Source organism: Lycium barbarum, chromosome 12 (genome assembly GCF_019175385.1).
Source record: "Lycium barbarum isolate Lr01 chromosome 12, ASM1917538v2, whole genome shotgun sequence".
Taxonomy (NCBI): domain Eukaryota; kingdom Viridiplantae; phylum Streptophyta; class Magnoliopsida; order Solanales; family Solanaceae; genus Lycium; species Lycium barbarum.
The window spans coordinates 105,180,216-105,198,654 of NC_083348.1; the positions used below are offsets into that span (position 1 = coordinate 105,180,216).

Here is an 18,439-nt window from a genome sequence, read left to right on the forward strand (position 1 = left end):
AATTTGATATGTTTCATGCGATAAAGCAGAGGCCTCATTTTTTAGCATTTGCAATTTTCTGACAGGAGCTCTGCTCTGAAGTTACTCAAGTACAGCCAAAACGGGCAGAAATCTATTGGCCAACGAGTGGAACCAACTCTCTTTTAAATATGTTGTTATATACGTCGGACTTAAAGACTGCATATAGGAGATGTAAAAAAAATGTAGTACAGGATTTGCTTGCTCTCTTTATTTACAGCATTCCTTCTTAGGAGAGCATGAAGCTCCCGAAGTTAAGGCATCAAGGAAACCCTGAATATGACAAAAAATTTAAGAACGACCTTAAATTATTCCAGATTACTTGCCTCAGATTTGTGAAATGAGGAGGGTATTATGGATTTCCAATGTTTCTCAAAATATAAGCAAGAGAAAAACGAAGCTAGAAAGTAGGCTATCTCGCTCCATACAAGGGACCAGCTAAAAAACATTCACGACAATACAATAGGCATTAGGTACTAATAAATTAAAAACAAAAGAGGCAATTGGCTATCTCGCTCCTCCTAGAAGCAAAAAAAAAAAAAAAAAGGTTTCGGAACTACATCCTGCTTCTCAAAATTGAAGGGTATTCCACGTTAAGTATATTCGGTTCCAGAAAAACAGGCTCATTATTCATCATCATCTGGTTATCCCCAGTAAGCATCTTTCATCCTTGTGAAAACAGTTAAGTTTGATACAACTGACCCAACATATCAACATCACCTCATTGATGACTTAAAACTTTTTGAGTTTATGAGATACGCTATAAGTACTGAGCTAATGTACTAAAGATACACAAGAAGGTAAAACTCACTAAACGATTACCAAAATTATATCCTCCTTGTAAGTCCAAGGAACACAACAGCCGAAGCAATCTGAACTTTTAAATCTGCAAGATCAATATCATGACCGCCTTCAACAAGACCCCAACGGTCAACCTGAAAGAAGCCAGAAAAAGTCAGCACCTAAGCTTGAGCTTGGGTAGTGCAAAGTGCAAACATCAATTATGTAGAGAGATACAACTAAATGATAGATAATAAAGGAAATTGACAGTGTACAAACCTGCAAATCTTCCTCAAGCCTAATCAACTCAATAGCCTCTTCAATCCCCAATCTACCACGGAAAATTCCAAGTGCAATGACTAACGAATGTGCAGCTGAGGCGATTGCATCAATTGTTGCCAATTCACAATCATCTGTTTTCTTGAGAACGCTTTCAATGGCACTAACAAGACCATCATCTTGCTTGCCACCAAAAAAACTGGTATGAACGGCTGGTTTGAAGCCAAATTCTGACTCTACCCACTTTAGAAGAGGATCAATTTTCTCCACTTGTCGCTCTGTGAAATTTCGAATTGTCAGATTAATATTAGGAAAGTGCTAATATTATGAAACCTGAATGCACTGCCAAAAACAAACAAAAGAGTACTGCAGGCTTGCTGGTAAGCATATGAGTCTAAATCTTTTGGCTCTTGTGATAATAACAGTGCTAAAAGTAATTTGCTTCACAGTTGGTCAAATAGATGGAACTTCGGAGCACAAAGCTTCTACCATCTTATAGGAGGACGTTACAAAATCCTAGGATCACTAGAATATGTAATATGCTCTATCGGATACTAAAGTAATTTGTTTTATATCATCGTGGGAAGATTTCTAAAGGAGAATTCACTGGCTTTTAAAATATAAAAGACGAGGAGACTTGAATAGAATGACATCAACATCGGTACTGATATTCATGCTCCACAAATTCGTTGCCCAGCTCCATCAACACTGAAGTACAGCATAACTTTAAGCAACATTGAAAAATATGTGGCCCTCAAATGATGTTTCGTTTTATCTTTTGTTTTGGGACTAGAGTCACAACATTAATTCCTTCGAGCAATGTGAAAATTGTGGTGAAATCCTCATATTCAATCTCCCCCTTCTCCTGTGCTACAGCCCTTTCCTGAGTCACCTCATAACTCTGACCTGTGGATCCTGTTAGGTCTTCATTCTTCCTACATAATATCAGATCCTTCAAAAGTCAGAAAACGACTGGAAACACAACCCCCTGCCAAACCATGTCTGATCACTCTCCTCCTCACGCTACCCTGTAGTCCCTCTTGGTAAAACTTACAGTTCTAGGCTTCTAGCACCCTTTGCCCCATCACAATTTTTTTCTGTTGATTGAATTAAACCTTGAAGAGAGTTCATATTTCTACCAGGAAAGTAGTGTGCTTTGTGGGCCAGTAGTATACTGTTAAATGAATCTCTGGTATGGTGGGCGGTTCACGTGTAAATGGAGCAAAAGAAGAAATTCCGCAGCACAAAAATCAGCGCTATTATCCTTATTGTCATGTCCTCCAATATTTGCACTAGCTCTACTATGGGGCAGAAGAATTCTGCTTTCACAAAATGCTCCTAAATGCTAGTAAGATAATTTGCACTATCAAAGATTGAATCGTTGATGGAAAAAAAAAAACTAGTGGAGGTGCATGCAAGCTACCCTAGACACCACAATTATTAAAAAAATATATTAACCATGTAATCTCAAGATGCATGAGGTCTAAGATGTTTCTTGATTAAGATAAGCAGACAGAGAGCATTTCTAGATACCAGGGTTAGGAGCAAAATCAGAAAAGTTCACACAGAGATTAACAAAGGCTGATATAAAATTTAGACTCCCATTACTTCTTGATGTTATAAACCATTTGCTCCTAAAGACATAAGTTTGGAACAGTTTTGATAAGGAAAGCAAAATATTGAGAGCACATTCTGAGAACAGATAAAAAGAATTGCATTGCAAAAATAACATACCAAGAACTCCGCTCGTCAGATCATTATCCCCTGGAGCACGATAGAATACTAAATCTTGAGGGAATTTCTTCATCAAATGTTCAATTATCTTTTGACGCGTCAGTGGAACTCTTTCTAATGCAGTACATGAAAGTTGCATTAATGGCATAGTAAAGGGCCTGATCCCATCTGCTTCCTACACCAAAAGACATTTCAGGACAAGGTTGGCAAAACACATATTTAAACACCAAGTAAAATGGAAGTATCATATTCCCTGGATACTCCCTCCATCCTAATTATGTGACGGTGTTCTGATTTCGAGAGTCAAATGAATTATTCTTTGACCGCAATTTTTTCATATGTCTAATATATTTTGAATTGTCAATTATTGGAACTTCTATTACTCTTTACGTAGTTCCAAAATATGTCAATTTCTACAAACACTGAATCAGAAGCTTTGGCTCTCTTGGAGGCTGCTAAGTACTGTTTGTCTTAGCATATGTACTCTTTCATACTGGAAACAGACTCAATGATGATGAAGAAGATAATAGATAGAGAGTGAAGACCACCATGGAATATTGCATTTGTGATAAAGGAATTGCTGGACACAATTGACAATGCTGATGTGGAGGTTCTGCATATTATGAGAGAAGGAAACCAACTAGCAGATTATCTAGCCAATGTTGCTCTAGATGATGGAAAGGAGGTGGCCAATAACTTGGCAGAATTGGACTCAAAGGGGAGGAGGATTCTTAATAGTGACAAACTACTATGTCCCTATCTGAGAATCAGGACTAAAAGAAGATATTGATGCTGGAGACTGTTGTAAGGATGTGGAGAATCATGTCTCATCTTGCTCAAGTCCTGTGGGAGGAGAGTAAGGTGGGAATTTTTTGTACTAATCTTGTTTTCTTTTTTGCAGGTTACAGAAATGGAACTTGGATAATGAAAGAAAGAAGGAACAGTAGGAGCAGTCTTTTCTCTGCAGATATCTGTGTCATTGATCTTGCTCATCATGGAAATGATATGACCCAGTTGTGGCTCATTAGACTTTTTAACAATGCTTCTTTGATCATTGCACATGAAAGGATAAGTGAGCAGGCAATTCAGTGCATCACCTGGGTATTAGAAATAAGTCAAGACTGGCTATCAAAGATCATATTTTATCAGGACACAGCTTGGCTATGGTTTACTAGTGGAGGTTACTGCAAATGGAGTAGCATGGTGTTACAAGGATACAATCTTACCAGAATCTTTGATGAGGATGGCATGATTGTACCAGAATCTTTTAACTCATTGCTATATGTTGCAGGTATCCATACAGGATATATATTTTGCAGGATTGTGTCAGAAGATGTTGAGGTTGAACTATCCATCAAATCAGACATGATCTGTATATTGGCAGATCCTCATGTAGTGGTATTAGCACCTTGTGCTCATTCTACAGAGGAAATGACAGTACATGGACCATGTTCTGATGGGGCTGAAGATTTGGTTCTCAGGCTTGATACAAGATACGTCAATACATATGGAAGATATTACATGCTGATCTACACAGAGATCTCACTCATATACAATATTCAGCTGGGGTATATTGTGCAGTATATTCAGAAGTACTCGAAATTCACCAGGTCTTTCGTGCTGATGTTCTTCAATGAAGATTCCAGTACAAAGGCTCTCTACATGAAGCATGACAGTGGCAGAGCCACATGCATTCCAGGAGTGTCAACCGACACCCCTTCGTCGAAAAATTACACTGTGTAAATACATAAAAAGAATTTTTTTATGTATATATACTATGTGCTGAACCCCTTAATTTCTTCGTATATTTACTTTTTTTATAGTTTGACACCCCTTAGTAAAAATTCTAGTTCCGCCACTGGTGCATGAAATATGCAAAGATGAATGGAATATATACATGCACACTAGTCTTTACTTTATGTACATTTTTAGTCCATTTGTTCTAGATTTTAGTCCATTTGTTATAGTTGTAAGTAATATCAACTTGGGACATCTTTATCCTAGGTTGATCACTAGTCTACCTTTTTGCATTCTATTAGCCATTTGGACACTGCTGTAAACACTGTGGTTTGAGGAAAATCAATAAAACAGCCCTAGGCCTTCAAAAGCCTAGTGGAATTGCCCTTAAAAAAAAAATTGTAAATTTTGTTTCAGAAAACTACTTCCTCTATCCCGTAATACTTGTCATGTTTCACTTTTAATTAATACCAACATATTAAGATATATTTTTTCAGCACGTTGATATGAGAAGAAGTGCAATAGATAGCACTTCCCGTATAGTTTTTGAATATCTAAATTGTAATGTTGAAATATTAACTTAATCTAATCCAATTTAGTTCCGAAGATTAGTCAAATTGACCCTTGAGAAGCGAAATATGACAAAAAGATTCTATGTCCAATTGTAGGGTCAAAATTAAGAAGTTTGAAAAACGAAAAGCGTCACATAAATTGGAAAAGAGGAAGTAAACAGTATCCAGGTATACACAGAGAAATCACATGAATGTTACTTCCGGTCATCCTAAATGTGGTAATGAACTACAATACATACATGAGAAAATGGAAAGAAATCCTGGATTTCTGACCTGGTATTCCCATTCAGCAGCAATAGCCTTAGCAAGACTGAGTGTGGGGCATTTAAGAGGGCGTTTAGAAGGGGTTTTAAGAGTACGATAATCAAGCATTACACTCCATCCATTTCCATCTTCAGCTTCTCTAGTCGTCACTTTCTGATAAAACCTCTTCCCAACAATTGATCCTGTCATAAACGACATTGGCATCGTCACTGATTCCGCTTCACTCTTTTTCGGACCCTTTATAATAATATTATCATTGGTCTGAGAATTCGGGTTGGCGGAGAAAGTGAAACAGGATGATGGGTCATCGGATTCGGGTTGTGGGGAGGTTGCTAACTTACTCAAATTGCGAGTTTGGAAAGGGGTTAGGGTTCTACTATGGAAGGTAAATTTTGATGCTGTAAGAGTTTTTCTAATGATTTGAGCCGCCATAGATTAGCTCGGAGTGAAGATGAAGCTTTACACAGAGTTTGGCTGATGTTGAATTTGCTACTGCTCTCAGCACAGCACGAGGACGATTCTGTTTTGGGCTAGGCTCAATATAACATTTAGGCCCAAATTAATTCTTGAGATGGTAGTCATTCACAGGGCTATTCACAACCAAAACCAAATCGAAAATTTAACCAAATTGAATAAAAAAATTGACATTTGGTTTGGTTAGGTTTGATTTGGTTTTAAATTTTAAAAACCGATAATATTTAGTTTGGTTATGGTTATATTAAAAAATAACCGAACCAAACCGATAAACTATATACATAAATTTTATAATTATTTATATGTATAATATTAGTTTTTCATAAATAATTATAAATATTTTATACCTTTTAATCATTAATTTGATTTTTGGTCTACTTATTTCACGTGATTGTTAAAGGCCCATGTGTTTTTAAGAATATGTCCAAGCTCATGTCTTTAAGTCTTTTTACTCTTTTAAGTGTTAAGTGTAAACCTACTAACAGAAGCTCACGCTAGAGTCTAATATCTTTAACTTAAATTTTTAGCCTTTCTTTGTCAGCCATTTGATTTTAGGTTGTTTTTTTTTTTTTTTGAATTTATATCTTTCTTTTTTCTTGTCTGAATGGGTCCTAAACTTCTAATATTTTTCATATGAAAAGGACAGAGGTTGTAGATTCGGAGGTTCCTATAGAAGATACTTCAGTAACATCAGCATTTGCTGCAACTCAAGCACATGGTAATGCCTTAATATTTCTTCCGTAGGTAATCCTCCTAAAAAGCAGAAAAGAACAACTCCTTGTAGTCGAGACCCTAGCCTTTGGGATAATGATAAAAAAAACATCTGAAGTTTTGGATCATTACACTAAGTTTTTTTAATAAAATGGGAGAATTGAGGGCAAAATGCAAGTACTGCCCCAAAGTTTGGGATCATTACACAAAAAAATTTTATTTCATATATTTTCATTTTAATTTTAGGTAGTCTTTATGTTTAATTAATATGTATGTTTGTAACAACAACTAAAAGCTCCTATGCTCTACTTTATTTCCAGGTATGTGTATTAAGATGATAAAAATGGTGCAATCACTACTTAGTTTTTAGCTCTATATGTAATAGTTTAGTAACTTTGGGTAACTTGAGTACGACACTATCACTAATAGTGAAAATGTTTCTATAATGTATGTTCCACCTTAAACGATAAATAAAAGTTATCGTTTGAACAAAAAAAAAAGACATGTCTTTTTCAAATTTTTAATGTTTTACTGATAAGTCTCATGGCTGCTAGTCATAAACTGAAAAATCCAACCAAACCGACAATAACCAAACCGGTGGTTATTATTTTATTTGGTTTGATTATGGTTTTAGACATTTAAAAACCGACTAAATTGGTTTGGTTATGGTTTTAATCGATAACCGACTCAAACCGAACCATGAACACCCCTAGTCATTCATACATTTTTGGACAAGGTGCTGAATAGTCACTTTTTAAAAGATATTACTCTCTCCGTCCCAATGTAAGTGTCTTACTTTCATTTTTTATTCGTCCCAAAAAGAGTGTTTCTTTTCATATTTAGTAAGTTGACACTTCATACATCCTAAATAACAAGTTATAACCACGAGATTCAAAGGACATTTTAATATATTATACACATCTTTAATTTAGAACCACAAGATTCAAAAGTATCTCTTTATTTCTTAAATTACGTGCCTAGTTAAACTAAGACAATTGAATTGGGACGGATGGAGTAATATTTAATTACTCTTTTGACAAGGACATAAACGCCCCCAAATAAAACACAGAACAACTTCTGGAAACGTTGTTGGAATTCGGAAGATTGACAAGAGGAACTCAAGAAACGATGAATGGAGTTCAAACCTTTATAAGTTTCTGTGTTTCAAGTAGCAGTATTTTTGTTGAAATTTTATTTTTGCATTGAAGTGTGGCTACTTTTTTATTATTTGTTTTAAACGATGGCTAAAAATTCATAATAGAGATTACCTAGGTTGGTTGTTGAAGTTTGTCATAATTTTCAGAGAAGTTGTGGAAACCTCTGCTCGTTATCCAAAATCCCTCGATCACCTCTAAAATAATGGGTATAAAACCACGTGTATTTCCGTGGTTGGATTGAATTAAATGGATTTTTATGAGTTAATAAGTTTACCATTAAAAAAATAGAGTTTACATGACATGCCAACTAGGAGAGAAGAAGAGTTTTATGATGTTTAGTATATTCTGAGGAAAATAGTGATAGTTTATTTTAGTACTAAAAGAAACAAAAGTGATTTTGTAAGGCAATTCTCAAAACATGAGTAACCATTTAGGAAGTAACCCAAGAAATGGAATGACAAAGTTCCGCGAGATCAATTTCTTTTACCCTAACCTTTATTTGTTTAATCCAACAAAAATAAAATAGTTAATCTCTCTTAAATTTATATACGTGTAAGCAGGGGAGAATCTATGTAGAAGCTTCACGAGACCAATATGCATAGGTATTTTCTGCTCGTACTCTGTCAAATTATAGTAAAGTTTAAGATATCGTCCCACAGAGATTGGAACCACCTAGGCTACAAATTTGTATTATTTTTGTTACTATTTGAGAGGATCAAATTGATGAAAAGAGAGCTGTTCAAAAGTCTTGAAAATTATAATAATAAAATAAGAAATATTTTGGATTTTTCTAATAAAAGATAGAGGTTAGGATATTTTGAATCGACAAGATAAAATTATTCTAATAAAATCAAGAGTTTATTATTTATTTCTCTGTTTAAAGAATGATTGCTTATTTCTAATATAATCACTCCACATAACAACAATATGTTAATAGCACCACTCTCGCTTATACTATTAATTTATTGACAAGTAGTTAGTGACATTAAACAATAATTAATTAATAACACCTCTTTCGATTAGTGTAGTTAACCAATTAAAGTAATGGCTTCAAACAAGAATTATCTTAGTTGAGTGCACCAAGTAAACAAAAGCCTCTTCCGATTAGCTTTTGCTAAATCAATAAACTTATTTGAGTCAATCCCTCCGTGAGAATTAGGACTTAAAGAAATGAGACAAAGATCCCTTAAATCAATAAATTTATTTGAGTCAATCCCTCCGTGAGAATTAGGACTGAAAGAAATAAGGTAAAGGTCATCTACTTATTTGAGTTAATCCCTCCGCGAGAATTAGGACTAAACGAAATAAGATAAAGATCATTTAAATCAATAAACTTGTTTAAATCATTCTCTTCTCCCGAATAAGAAACAAAATAACAAGATAAAGATTTTTGTAAAGAGATATAATCATATCCAATAATAGATATAATTAATATCAAATACCTTGGTGTATAAAGATGATAAAGAGAAAATCCCAACATAAGAAGATAATAAAATAAAGATGTTTATTATAATAGTTTCATCAAACTTCATCTAGTATCCCAACCAAGGAAACTTACTCCATTATGGAGTAGAAAAACTAAATAGAAATAAAGACTAAGAGAATATTTTTACTACAAAAAAGAGCCAAGAGAGACACCAAGACTAGTTCTTGTGTCCTCTTCACTATTGGGTGCAAATAGGATGAAAGATTGGTTTTTTTCTTCTACAAAACATATGCCTATTTATAGAAAAATTCCTAGAAGTCTTGGAGAGACATTGCAAGAGAAATTCAATATAATAATATTTTCTTGATGAGAAATTGGCATGGCAAATTATCATGCAATCTTGAGAAATTGGCATGGCAATTTATCATGAAATTTTGGTGAGAATTTGCCATAACTTTGTTTCTCTTGACTTTGTGTAGTCTTTGGTGAAATTGTCACGGATGCATCCTCCTTTCTTGGCTTTTAGTTCTTGCTTCTTCTCTTTTTCCATGTATTCTTTTCCTGCAAGATTTATTAGAAAAGTGTGAGAATATGATATAAATTATTCATGTTTTATTTTTAAAATATTATATTTTTATATTGAAATTACATGAATAATTTATACCCATCAAAGCTCGGGGATGCCACGCCACCCGAACGTCTCGGTTGAAACTATATATATATATATATATATATATATATATATGTCTTTATGCATGAGAAAGCGTATACATGTCTATCGTGCCATCCGAAGTAGCATGGTGCCACTGGTAACTATTCGGGTTTTACTTTCCTGTGATGCGAGTTCAAACCCTATTTTGGTGCATTTTATAAAAAACTATACTTTAGCCTTTGCAGCATCCAGGACATTAGTAAGTGGGCTTTTTAAAAAGAATAAAAGAAAATGGTTAACTAGAATCGAACCCTTAAACCTCTCCGACCTTAAAAGTGAAACGAGCCAACAGACTAAGGTCTTTCTTGCTTACAAAATTGATGTAAATTAAATGTCACTTATTTCGTTTTAAATACTTTAAAACCCTAACTTGAGACAATAAAATACGCTTGAGTAACACCAAATCAAAAGGCTAAAACAAGCATATAAAATATGAAAGAACAACAAAAACGTAAATATTCGTCGAATAACACACACCTTAGCCAACAATTAAAAAAAAAAAAAAACCCTAAATCCTAACTGAAATTGAAGAAGAGGAAGCAAGTTCTTACTTGAACAGAGTACAAATCTTCACCAACGACGGCAGAGATTCACCGACGAGGGGATTTGGCCGGAAAAATCGCCACTGAAAAGAGATTATTTGTGGGCATTTTGATATGGAAGGTTTATGAAATGGGTTGTCTGTATACGCTGCGGTGGGGAATTAATTGGGGTGGGTCAGGTATTTTTTGTTAGAGCGGGCTAAATGGGTGGGTGGAGTGGGGAATTAATTAATTTAAGTTAATTTTATTAATCACCAATGAGAGACTGTCACGTGTTTAATGAAATGGGTCTGTGAAGAGTAAGGGTATTTTAGAGCCCAAACATTAACGTGGAGGATATTTTTGAGTTAAAAGGTGGATGAAGGGTATTTTAGGTCCTTTTTCAATAGTTGAAGGGTATTTTAGACCCTTTTCCGTGAGATATATAAAGTTCTCAATTATTGTGGTTTATAGTACTTTCACGTAGTTTTCAAATATGTAAATTTTATTTTGAAAAAAGCTTAAAGATTCCACATTCGAATTCACGTTTAAAATTAAAAAGTTTGACTCTAAATCCAAACAATGCCACATAATTGGGACAAAGTGAGTATGTTATTACTAATAAGTGTGATGAAGTGATAAGGTTTCTCTATCCTTGACTAAGGGTTTCGTTTTTTAGCCTGAAAATAATTTATTTTGTAGTAGTGTGCGCTAAAATCTACATAGTGGATTATTTGTATACACTACCTACACACTTTAATTGTATAGATAGTGCATAGATATGTATAGATAGGTATATTATATGTAGTATATATATGTTTAATATAAATTATACACTACTTATATACCGTGTAGATATACTGTAAATTAGACAACCAAAAGGTTTTGGCTGCAATTTAATAAACTACGATCGGTTGTTGGGAATCTTGTATTTTAGGCTTGGATGACACGCACCCAAAAGAAGAAAAGAACATGTCCTCAGTTGACTAATCAAAACACCTTGCTTCCCAAGTTTTCCCACCTCCAAAGCTCTATAAACTCCTATATATAAACATGGTCCATTATCATTTCTAAAACAAATTCAACCATTTAAGCTCACAAGATACTCAACCAAAAATGAAGAGAGAAGGTCGTCAACATGGTATGGTTCGCACATACCCAATTTTACCCTCTCCATGGAACCCAAAACCCGAGGTCAGGTACATCAACAAGTCCAATTCACCACCAACAGCTGGGCTTTTCACAAAGGTCCCAACTAAGCCCTCTAACCATTCCAAGTTTACAGGCAAGTTTCTATTACTTTTTTTCTTTTTCTTTTTTTGTTTGTTTGTTCGTTTTAGCCCTCCCCATGAATTTTCTTCTTGTCTCACTTTTTTGGCGACTCGAACTCCCGGGTTGGAGGTGAAACATACTTATCATCTGAGTAACCCTCTTGTCAATTTACAGGCAAGTGTGGTAGGCCCAGGTGCATCAGTTGCCATATTCATCTAGCTGGAAAATCAAAGGACAAAACTAAAGGCACTCAAAAGTTAAAGAGACGTGGCGATGTCGTGTCGTTGGTTACGTGGAGGGTTGTTGATGCTAGGCCTGGGTTGAATTTTTCTGGGTTTTCGGCTACTGGGCTTTTGGATCATTTGGATAATACTGATTATTATTCTTATTACATGGATAATCATTATGATCATGGAATTTACTATGATGCCCCTGCTGAGATTGATGATTGTGAAGATAATGGGGTTGATGATGATGATGATGGTGAAGAAGAAAAAATGAGTTTCATTGAGGTGGGATTTTTGTGGGAAAATGTTGAAGAAGATGGAGATTGGTGTGTTGTTGAAAGAATCTAATTCGGTTCCTTTCAATTCTATGTAATTTGTATTTACTATTTAAAAAATGTACATTTCTGTAATTGTATTTACTGTCAAATATATTGTAACATTGATATGGCATTAGTTTGTGTGAAAATTGCAGTTTCTTGAAATATGCATTCACCTTAATTGTTAGAAAAAAAAGACAATTTGATGCTTCAGCTTTAGAAGGGAATCGACTGAATTCATGCGTCCTAGTACTTTTTATTTAGTAGTAATATATAATTAATTCATTCATTGTTAAAAATGTTTTAATATAAACTTTAGTGAATCCATCTGTTGATATAGATTTAGAAACATGTTATACGAGATTTTTCATTTCAGTTGTAGAAAGTTGTAACCAAGGGCGAGGGAGGAAGGGTCAAGGGGTTCATTTGAACCGAATCCTCTTATGCGAAAAATTACATTGTTTATACATATTTAAAATTATTTTTATGGATAGATATTAGACGTTGAACCCCCTTTAGCTTATTCGTGTATTTACTTTTTCATATTTTAAATCCACTTAGTGAATATTTTGGCTCGTGGTAACCATATCTCTGGCTACACCTTTTGTTGACTAAATATCCGCCTAAAATCTGCCAATATTTTTAGTCAATGACTTAAAGTTTCAGTTTCATTCAGAAACAGAAATACAAATCTCCAACTATAAAGTATTTTTGGTTTATCTATGTGCGGTTAAAACTTTATTACACTATCAATTTAAGTAGACTTTCCTTTCAGAAACATCCGAAAAATAAGTACAATCTGATTTAGTTCCAAATTAGGCATCCTATTTTCTAGCTACCAATTTTATAGGGAATTCTACATAGCATAACTAACTCTACTACATATTTATATATAGTAGCTATAGTTTAAAATAATTACATTCCATAGCTAAAAGTTGTATGTTAATGACACTTATTAGCAATTAAGGTAAAAATACAGAACTCTCTCCTCCTCCTCCTCCTCCTCCTCCTCCTCTCTCTAACGTCTACAACTCTCTCTCTGTCTGTCTCTCTCTCTCTCTCTAACGTCCCTTCTGCTCTCTCTTCCATTTTCTCTCTCCTTACCGCCACCACCATGGCCGACGTCACCACCATCCTCAGCTCCTTCCCCTTCTTATCGATCTCAAGAAATAAGGATGGAGGAAAAAGAAACAGAAGTTGGGGAAACTTACCAGAACATCGATCTCAAGAAATAAGGATGGAGGAAAAAGAAACAGAAGTTGGGGAAGCTTACCAGAACATGGAGAAGAGCAAAATGAGCCATTATGTATCAATTAAAAATGGTCGAATTAAGACACACCACCTCATTTTTCCTCCAGATCTGTCACCACCATCGGCACTGCTCCTTCCCCTTCTTTCTTCGGTCATCATCTTCTCCAGATCTGTTGAATTTTATTTTTTGTATTCAGTATTTGAGTGTATTCGTTAGTTGTTGTTGAGTGTATTCGTTAGTTGTTGTTGAATACAGTGAATTTTGAAGTGTATACAAATGAATATAGTGAAATTTATTTCTTTGTATTCAGTTTTTTAGTGTATTCATTAATTTTTTTAGTGCAAAATTCTGTGTTTTGGGGTGTATTTTGAAGGATTTTTTTTTTTTTTTTTGTATACAATCGGTTTTAAATACAATGTAAAAGTAGCTATAGATGAATACATTTGACATGAATACAGTTGAGTTAAATACATATGACTTGAATACAGTGAAAATAAATTTTGAAATTTTTTTATTCGCTGTATTCATGAATACAGCTAGGCCGTTTTATGAATACAGCGAGTCATTTTTTGAATACAGCGGGGTAACTGTAACTACGAAATGTAAATATTAAAACTATAGCTATAGTAAAATTTAAACCCCAAAATATAGTCATTTACGTAAAACTCCTTTTTATATACTGAACATTACAATAACGTAAAAATATGGATGATGGGAGAAAGGGTTATGAATATGGACGAAATATGGGGCACATTCATTAGAAGTAAATGTTTTGGGTAATCCTAAAACGTGACTCTTCCAACTGCAATTCTTGGGACTAGCATCTCAATCCTCTCTGTCACCATCAAAATTGTTGATGACATCCCATACTCTCGTCTTATATATATCCTATAAACAAATAGCAATAGGTCATCAAGCAGAAAAACCCAAAAGCTTGTTTTTTTATGGCTTCTTGGAATTCAGTTCCGCTGGAAGTGTTGTACAATGTTTTGGGATGGGTTGCGTTTGTCTCGTGGTCCATTAGCTTTTATCCTCAGGTCATTTTGAATTTTCGTAGGAAAAGGTAATTTTGTGCTTTTCTTCTTCTCCCTGATTAATTTTAAAATTCTTTTATTCTTGGTTGCATTCAGTTTCTGACTATTTTTCTTCTTTTTTTAGTGTGGTGGGGTTGAATTTCGATTTCGTGGTGTTGAATTTGACGAAGCACTCGTCTTATCTCATCTACAATGCTTCCATGTTCTTTAGTTCTGCTGTTCAATGGCAATATCGTCATCGATATGGCAATAACGAGGTTAATTAACACCCCCACCTTCCAATCATTTTCATATGCTTGTGTTTGATACTATGTTGAATTACCTTAACTGTGACACTGTTGCTGAGTTATAATTTATTATATTTAATCGGTTACAAAAACTGAATTGGTCTTTGTAATATTTGGCTAAACACATTGAGCTATTAATTAATTAAAAAGATGGCATTTTTTAGTCTTTTTGTATAGAAAATACTTTGTTAAGCCAAAATAGTTTATGTACTATATTAACATTGACCAAAATATGGAGTAACAATATAAAATTTAAGTAATACATAAATTTCTAAAGATTCACAAGGTGCACAATTTAACTAATTCATTAAAGGCTTAATGTCAAGTTTCCCTTCTACTTTATTTCTTTGTTTTAAATGGAACTCAATGGCTTTTTTGCTGATTAACCTTCCTTGTTTAACTTCAGATGATACCTGTAGCTGCCAATGATGTGGCTTTCTCTACCCATGCTGTTCTTTTAACAGCGTTTACCTTGTTTCAGATTTCTATTTATGATGTAAGTGTAACTTTCTGGTTTACTCTTTTCAGCTCAAATGTATTTTATTTTTGGTTCTAATAAACATGTATTTCTTTTCAGCGTGGAAACCAGAAGGTCTCGAAAATTGCTTTAGCAATTGTATCTGTTGCTTGGTTAAGTGTTGCTATTTGTGTGTTTGTGGCTTTTCCTAAGCATTCCTGGCTATGGCTAGTGTCCTGCTTCAAGTAAGACACCTTCTTTTTAATCCACAATTGCTTGTACTTAACATTCATTTTTCATGTTTAAAATTTTCATAAGCTCTGTACTAAAAAGTTAATTGATCGATTATTACTAGTTTTTTTTTTTTTTTCAGTCTCTTGGCACTTGGGTTGGGGGGGGGGGGGGGGGGGGGGGTTAAATTTCACGTATGGCCACTTAACTCTACCTACTATTACATTATAGCCCTGATAAAATTATTTTTTGCCAAGTTAAATTAATTGTACTTTATCTAGTATAAAATAATATCTCACACTTCTTTCTCTTAATTGCAGCACATTGCAGGTTGTTATGACAGTAACCAAATACATTCCCCAGGTAATAAGCTTAATCCTTTGATATTCTTTCTTTTCTTTTCAACAAAACTCACACTTTCTTATCAAATGCTTCCAATTTTGTTATGTTCTATTTTAATTATTTAATGATATGTCTATATTTCCTTGATTAATTTTTGGCTGTGAAAAATCGATAGGCTGTTATGAACTTCCGGCGAAAGAGCACTATTGGTTTTAGTATTGGCAACATTTTGCTGGATTTGTTTGGAGGTGTAACAAATTACGGGCAGATGGCAGTGCAATCTATAGATCAGAGTCAGTTTCTGTATTTCAATTATATAGTCTTCGTTTATTTACTTTGCTATTTCTATCTTTTTCCTAATATAGTATTTGAACTCATTTTTGTCACAGATTCCTGGGTGAACTTTTATGGAAATATCGGCAAGACTTTGTTGTCATTGGTAAATGAAATGGTCATCTATTATTTATCTACGTACCCTCGTGATCAAATCCTCTTGTTTCTAATTCTTGCACCTAATTACTATTTATATGAGGCTCTAAGAATTATGTGGTTTTGATCAAATGAATGTTGCAGGTGTCGATATTCTTTGACTTTCTCTTCATCGTGCAACATTATGTGCTATATCCTTCAAGGAAAGAAGTTGCTTCTCCTAATGTTGATGTGGTAAGCGAGCATCCAATACTCAAATCTTCCGATAATACATACACATAATATGTATAATTCATGATTTGATGAATTAAAAAATGAAGTGTTTCTACATTTAAATATTTATTGTAAAATTCGGTTTAATAGGCATAAGTATGTTGAGATGATGTTTATTTCACGTATTACTCAGGAGGAACCAAGGGACATTGAGAGACGGTGATAGCTGCTCTATTTTGTACAACAGTTATTAAGTGGAATTTGATTTTACAAATTTCTCCAAACACAGTTCCTTATGGTATTATATATGTGGGACATTTGGAGAGAAATGACAATATATAGATGTTTACAAGGACAAATGGAACTATAGAATGTGAAAAATATACAAGTCACTTTGGTGTAAAATGCACAATTTGTATGATTCCAGTACTCTTACTTGAGTCAAAACACAGTTAAAGAAGATGTAGTCTATGATATTTTGTAAATTCGCAGGCTTAGCCGTTTTGCCATCATTAACAGTTGGAATGTTTGAAATCTTTAAGCGTTTTTTAAGGATTTGGTCTATTATTTCAACTTTAAACGTAAAATAGAGAGACCGAGCTAGGGCTTTTTTTGCGTGGGGGGGGGGGGGGGGGGGGTTGAGGGGACCTAGATGGGGCTTTTCTTATGGGACCCGTTCTGGTTTTGGTTGAATGCGACGCCTTAAAAATCTCCTATTTGTATATCAATTTTTTAACTTCACAAAATAAATTATCGCTATTATTTATATCAGAAAATTAATTCAAGTTAATAAGCTATTAATAATGTGATTGCAATCAAATTAGTTGGATATTGTTATATAAAATTTTATTTACTAATATCAAAATGTGAATAGTATAATTCAAAAATTTAAAATAGTTCTACTATAAAAGATAGTCAATTTTTATTTTTAGTTTTATAAAAGGTACTGCTAAAAATACTTTAATCCATATATTTTTTGAGAATGATATAAATACTGTAACCCATCAATTTTCTTCTCATCTGCCATATACGAGTCTATTAATTTAATCATTTAATGGTATTTCATTTCCGACCTATCAATTATTTTCCCGCTATATAAATAAAATATTCTTGGGGTCACTTGTTTCAGTAAGGAGTAGATCAGGCACGGAAGTGAGGCAAACGAATTTTTATTTGACCGCGGTTTTTTCATATGTCCATTAGATATATAAAGTTCTCAATTCTTGTGATTTATAGTACTTTCACGTAGTTTTTAAATATGTAAATTTATTTTGAAAAAGCTAAAAATTCCATATTTGAATTCACGTTCAAAATTAATAAGTTTAACTCTAAATCCAAACGATGCCACATAAAATTGGGACAAAGTGAGTAAGTTATTACTAATAAGTGTGATGAAATGATGAGGTTTCTCTATCTTTAGTTAAGGGTTTCGTTTTTGAGCATGAAAATGATTTATTTTGTAGTAGTGTGCGCTAAAATTTACATAGTGGATTATTTACTACACGATCTAAAATAATCGTCTTTAAATTTCGTGCACCAGATGATTGTATATACATTTAACAAGCTATGGAGAACTTATATAAATGCTTCCTTCAACCAACTAGTTTATCAAATATGACTGAAGTATACACTACCTACACACTTTGATTGTATAGATAGTGCATAAATATGTATAGATAGGTATATTATATGTAGTATATATATATATTTAATATAAATTATACACTACTTATATACCGTGTAAATATACTGTAAATTAGACAACCAAAAGGTTTTGGCTGCAATTTAATAAACTACGATCGGTTGTTGGGAATCTTGTATTTTAGGCTTGGATGACACGCACCCAAAAGAAGAAAAGAACATGTCCTCAGTTGACTAATCAAAACACCTTGCTTCCCAAGTTTTCCCACCTCCAAAGCTCTATAAACTCCTATATATAAACATGGTCCATTATCATTTCTAAAACAAATTCAACCATTTAAGCTCACAAGAT

The 18,439-nt window shown here is 33.8% G+C and overlaps 3 protein-coding genes across 3 annotated transcripts; 2 read left to right on the forward strand and 1 right to left on the reverse strand.

Moving 5' to 3' along the window:
• Positions 1–625: 625 nt before the first annotated feature.
• On the reverse strand, positions 626–5,916 carry LOC132622747 (uncharacterized). Its single transcript, XM_060337411.1, has 4 exons — positions 5,394–5,916; positions 2,812–2,986; positions 1,078–1,355; positions 626–953 (listed from the first exon to the last, which is right to left on the reverse strand). Exons 1-4 carry the CDS (start codon positions 5,814–5,816, stop codon positions 846–848), a joined length of 984 nt encoding a protein of 327 aa, XP_060193394.1. The 5' UTR covers positions 5,817–5,916; the 3' UTR covers positions 626–845.
• A 5,329-nt stretch (positions 5,917–11,245) lies between these two features.
• On the forward strand, positions 11,246–12,350 carry LOC132622260 (uncharacterized). Its single transcript, XM_060336836.1, has 2 exons — positions 11,246–11,670; positions 11,832–12,350. Exons 1-2 carry the CDS (start codon positions 11,502–11,504, stop codon positions 12,230–12,232), a joined length of 570 nt encoding a protein of 189 aa, XP_060192819.1. The 5' UTR covers positions 11,246–11,501; the 3' UTR covers positions 12,233–12,350.
• A 1,900-nt stretch (positions 12,351–14,250) lies between these two features.
• On the forward strand, positions 14,251–18,401 carry LOC132623201 (cystinosin homolog). Its single transcript, XM_060337933.1, has 9 exons — positions 14,251–14,516; positions 14,612–14,744; positions 15,181–15,270; positions 15,352–15,476; positions 15,783–15,825; positions 15,980–16,097; positions 16,194–16,243; positions 16,378–16,467; positions 18,273–18,401. The coding sequence occupies exons 1-9, from the start codon at positions 14,398–14,400 to the stop codon at positions 18,384–18,386; spliced, it is 882 nt and encodes a 293-aa protein (XP_060193916.1). The 5' UTR covers positions 14,251–14,397; the 3' UTR covers positions 18,387–18,401.
• The last annotated feature ends 38 nt before the right edge of the window (positions 18,402–18,439 follow it).

Excerpts from the sequence above, each read along its gene's own strand:
- LOC132622260 (XM_060336836.1), top strand. The coding sequence starts at position 11,502 with ATGAAGAGAGAAGGTCGTCAACATGGTATGGTTCGCACATACCCAATT. Across the intron at positions 11,671-11,831 it reads TAACCATTCCAAGTTTACAG|GCAAGTGTGGTAGGCCCAGG; the intron begins GCAAGTTTCTAT and ends GTCAATTTACAG.
- LOC132622747 (XM_060337411.1), bottom strand. The coding sequence starts at position 5,816 with ATGGCGGCTCAAATCATTAGAAAAACTCTTACAGCATCAAAATTTACC. Across the intron at positions 2,987-5,393 it reads CTGCTGAATGGGAATACCAG|GAAGCAGATGGGATCAGGCC; the intron begins GTCAGAAATCCA and ends CTTTTGGTGTAG. Across the intron at positions 954-1,077 it reads GGCTTGAGGAAGATTTGCAG|GTTGACCGTTGGGGTCTTGT; the intron begins GTTTGTACACTG and ends GGCTTCTTTCAG.
- LOC132623201 (XM_060337933.1), top strand. The coding sequence starts at position 14,398 with ATGGCTTCTTGGAATTCAGTTCCGCTGGAAGTGTTGTACAATGTTTTG. Across the intron at positions 15,477-15,782 it reads TGGCTAGTGTCCTGCTTCAA|CACATTGCAGGTTGTTATGA; the intron begins GTAAGACACCTT and ends TCTTAATTGCAG. Across the intron at positions 16,244-16,377 it reads GCAAGACTTTGTTGTCATTG|GTGTCGATATTCTTTGACTT; the intron begins GTAAATGAAATG and ends TGAATGTTGCAG.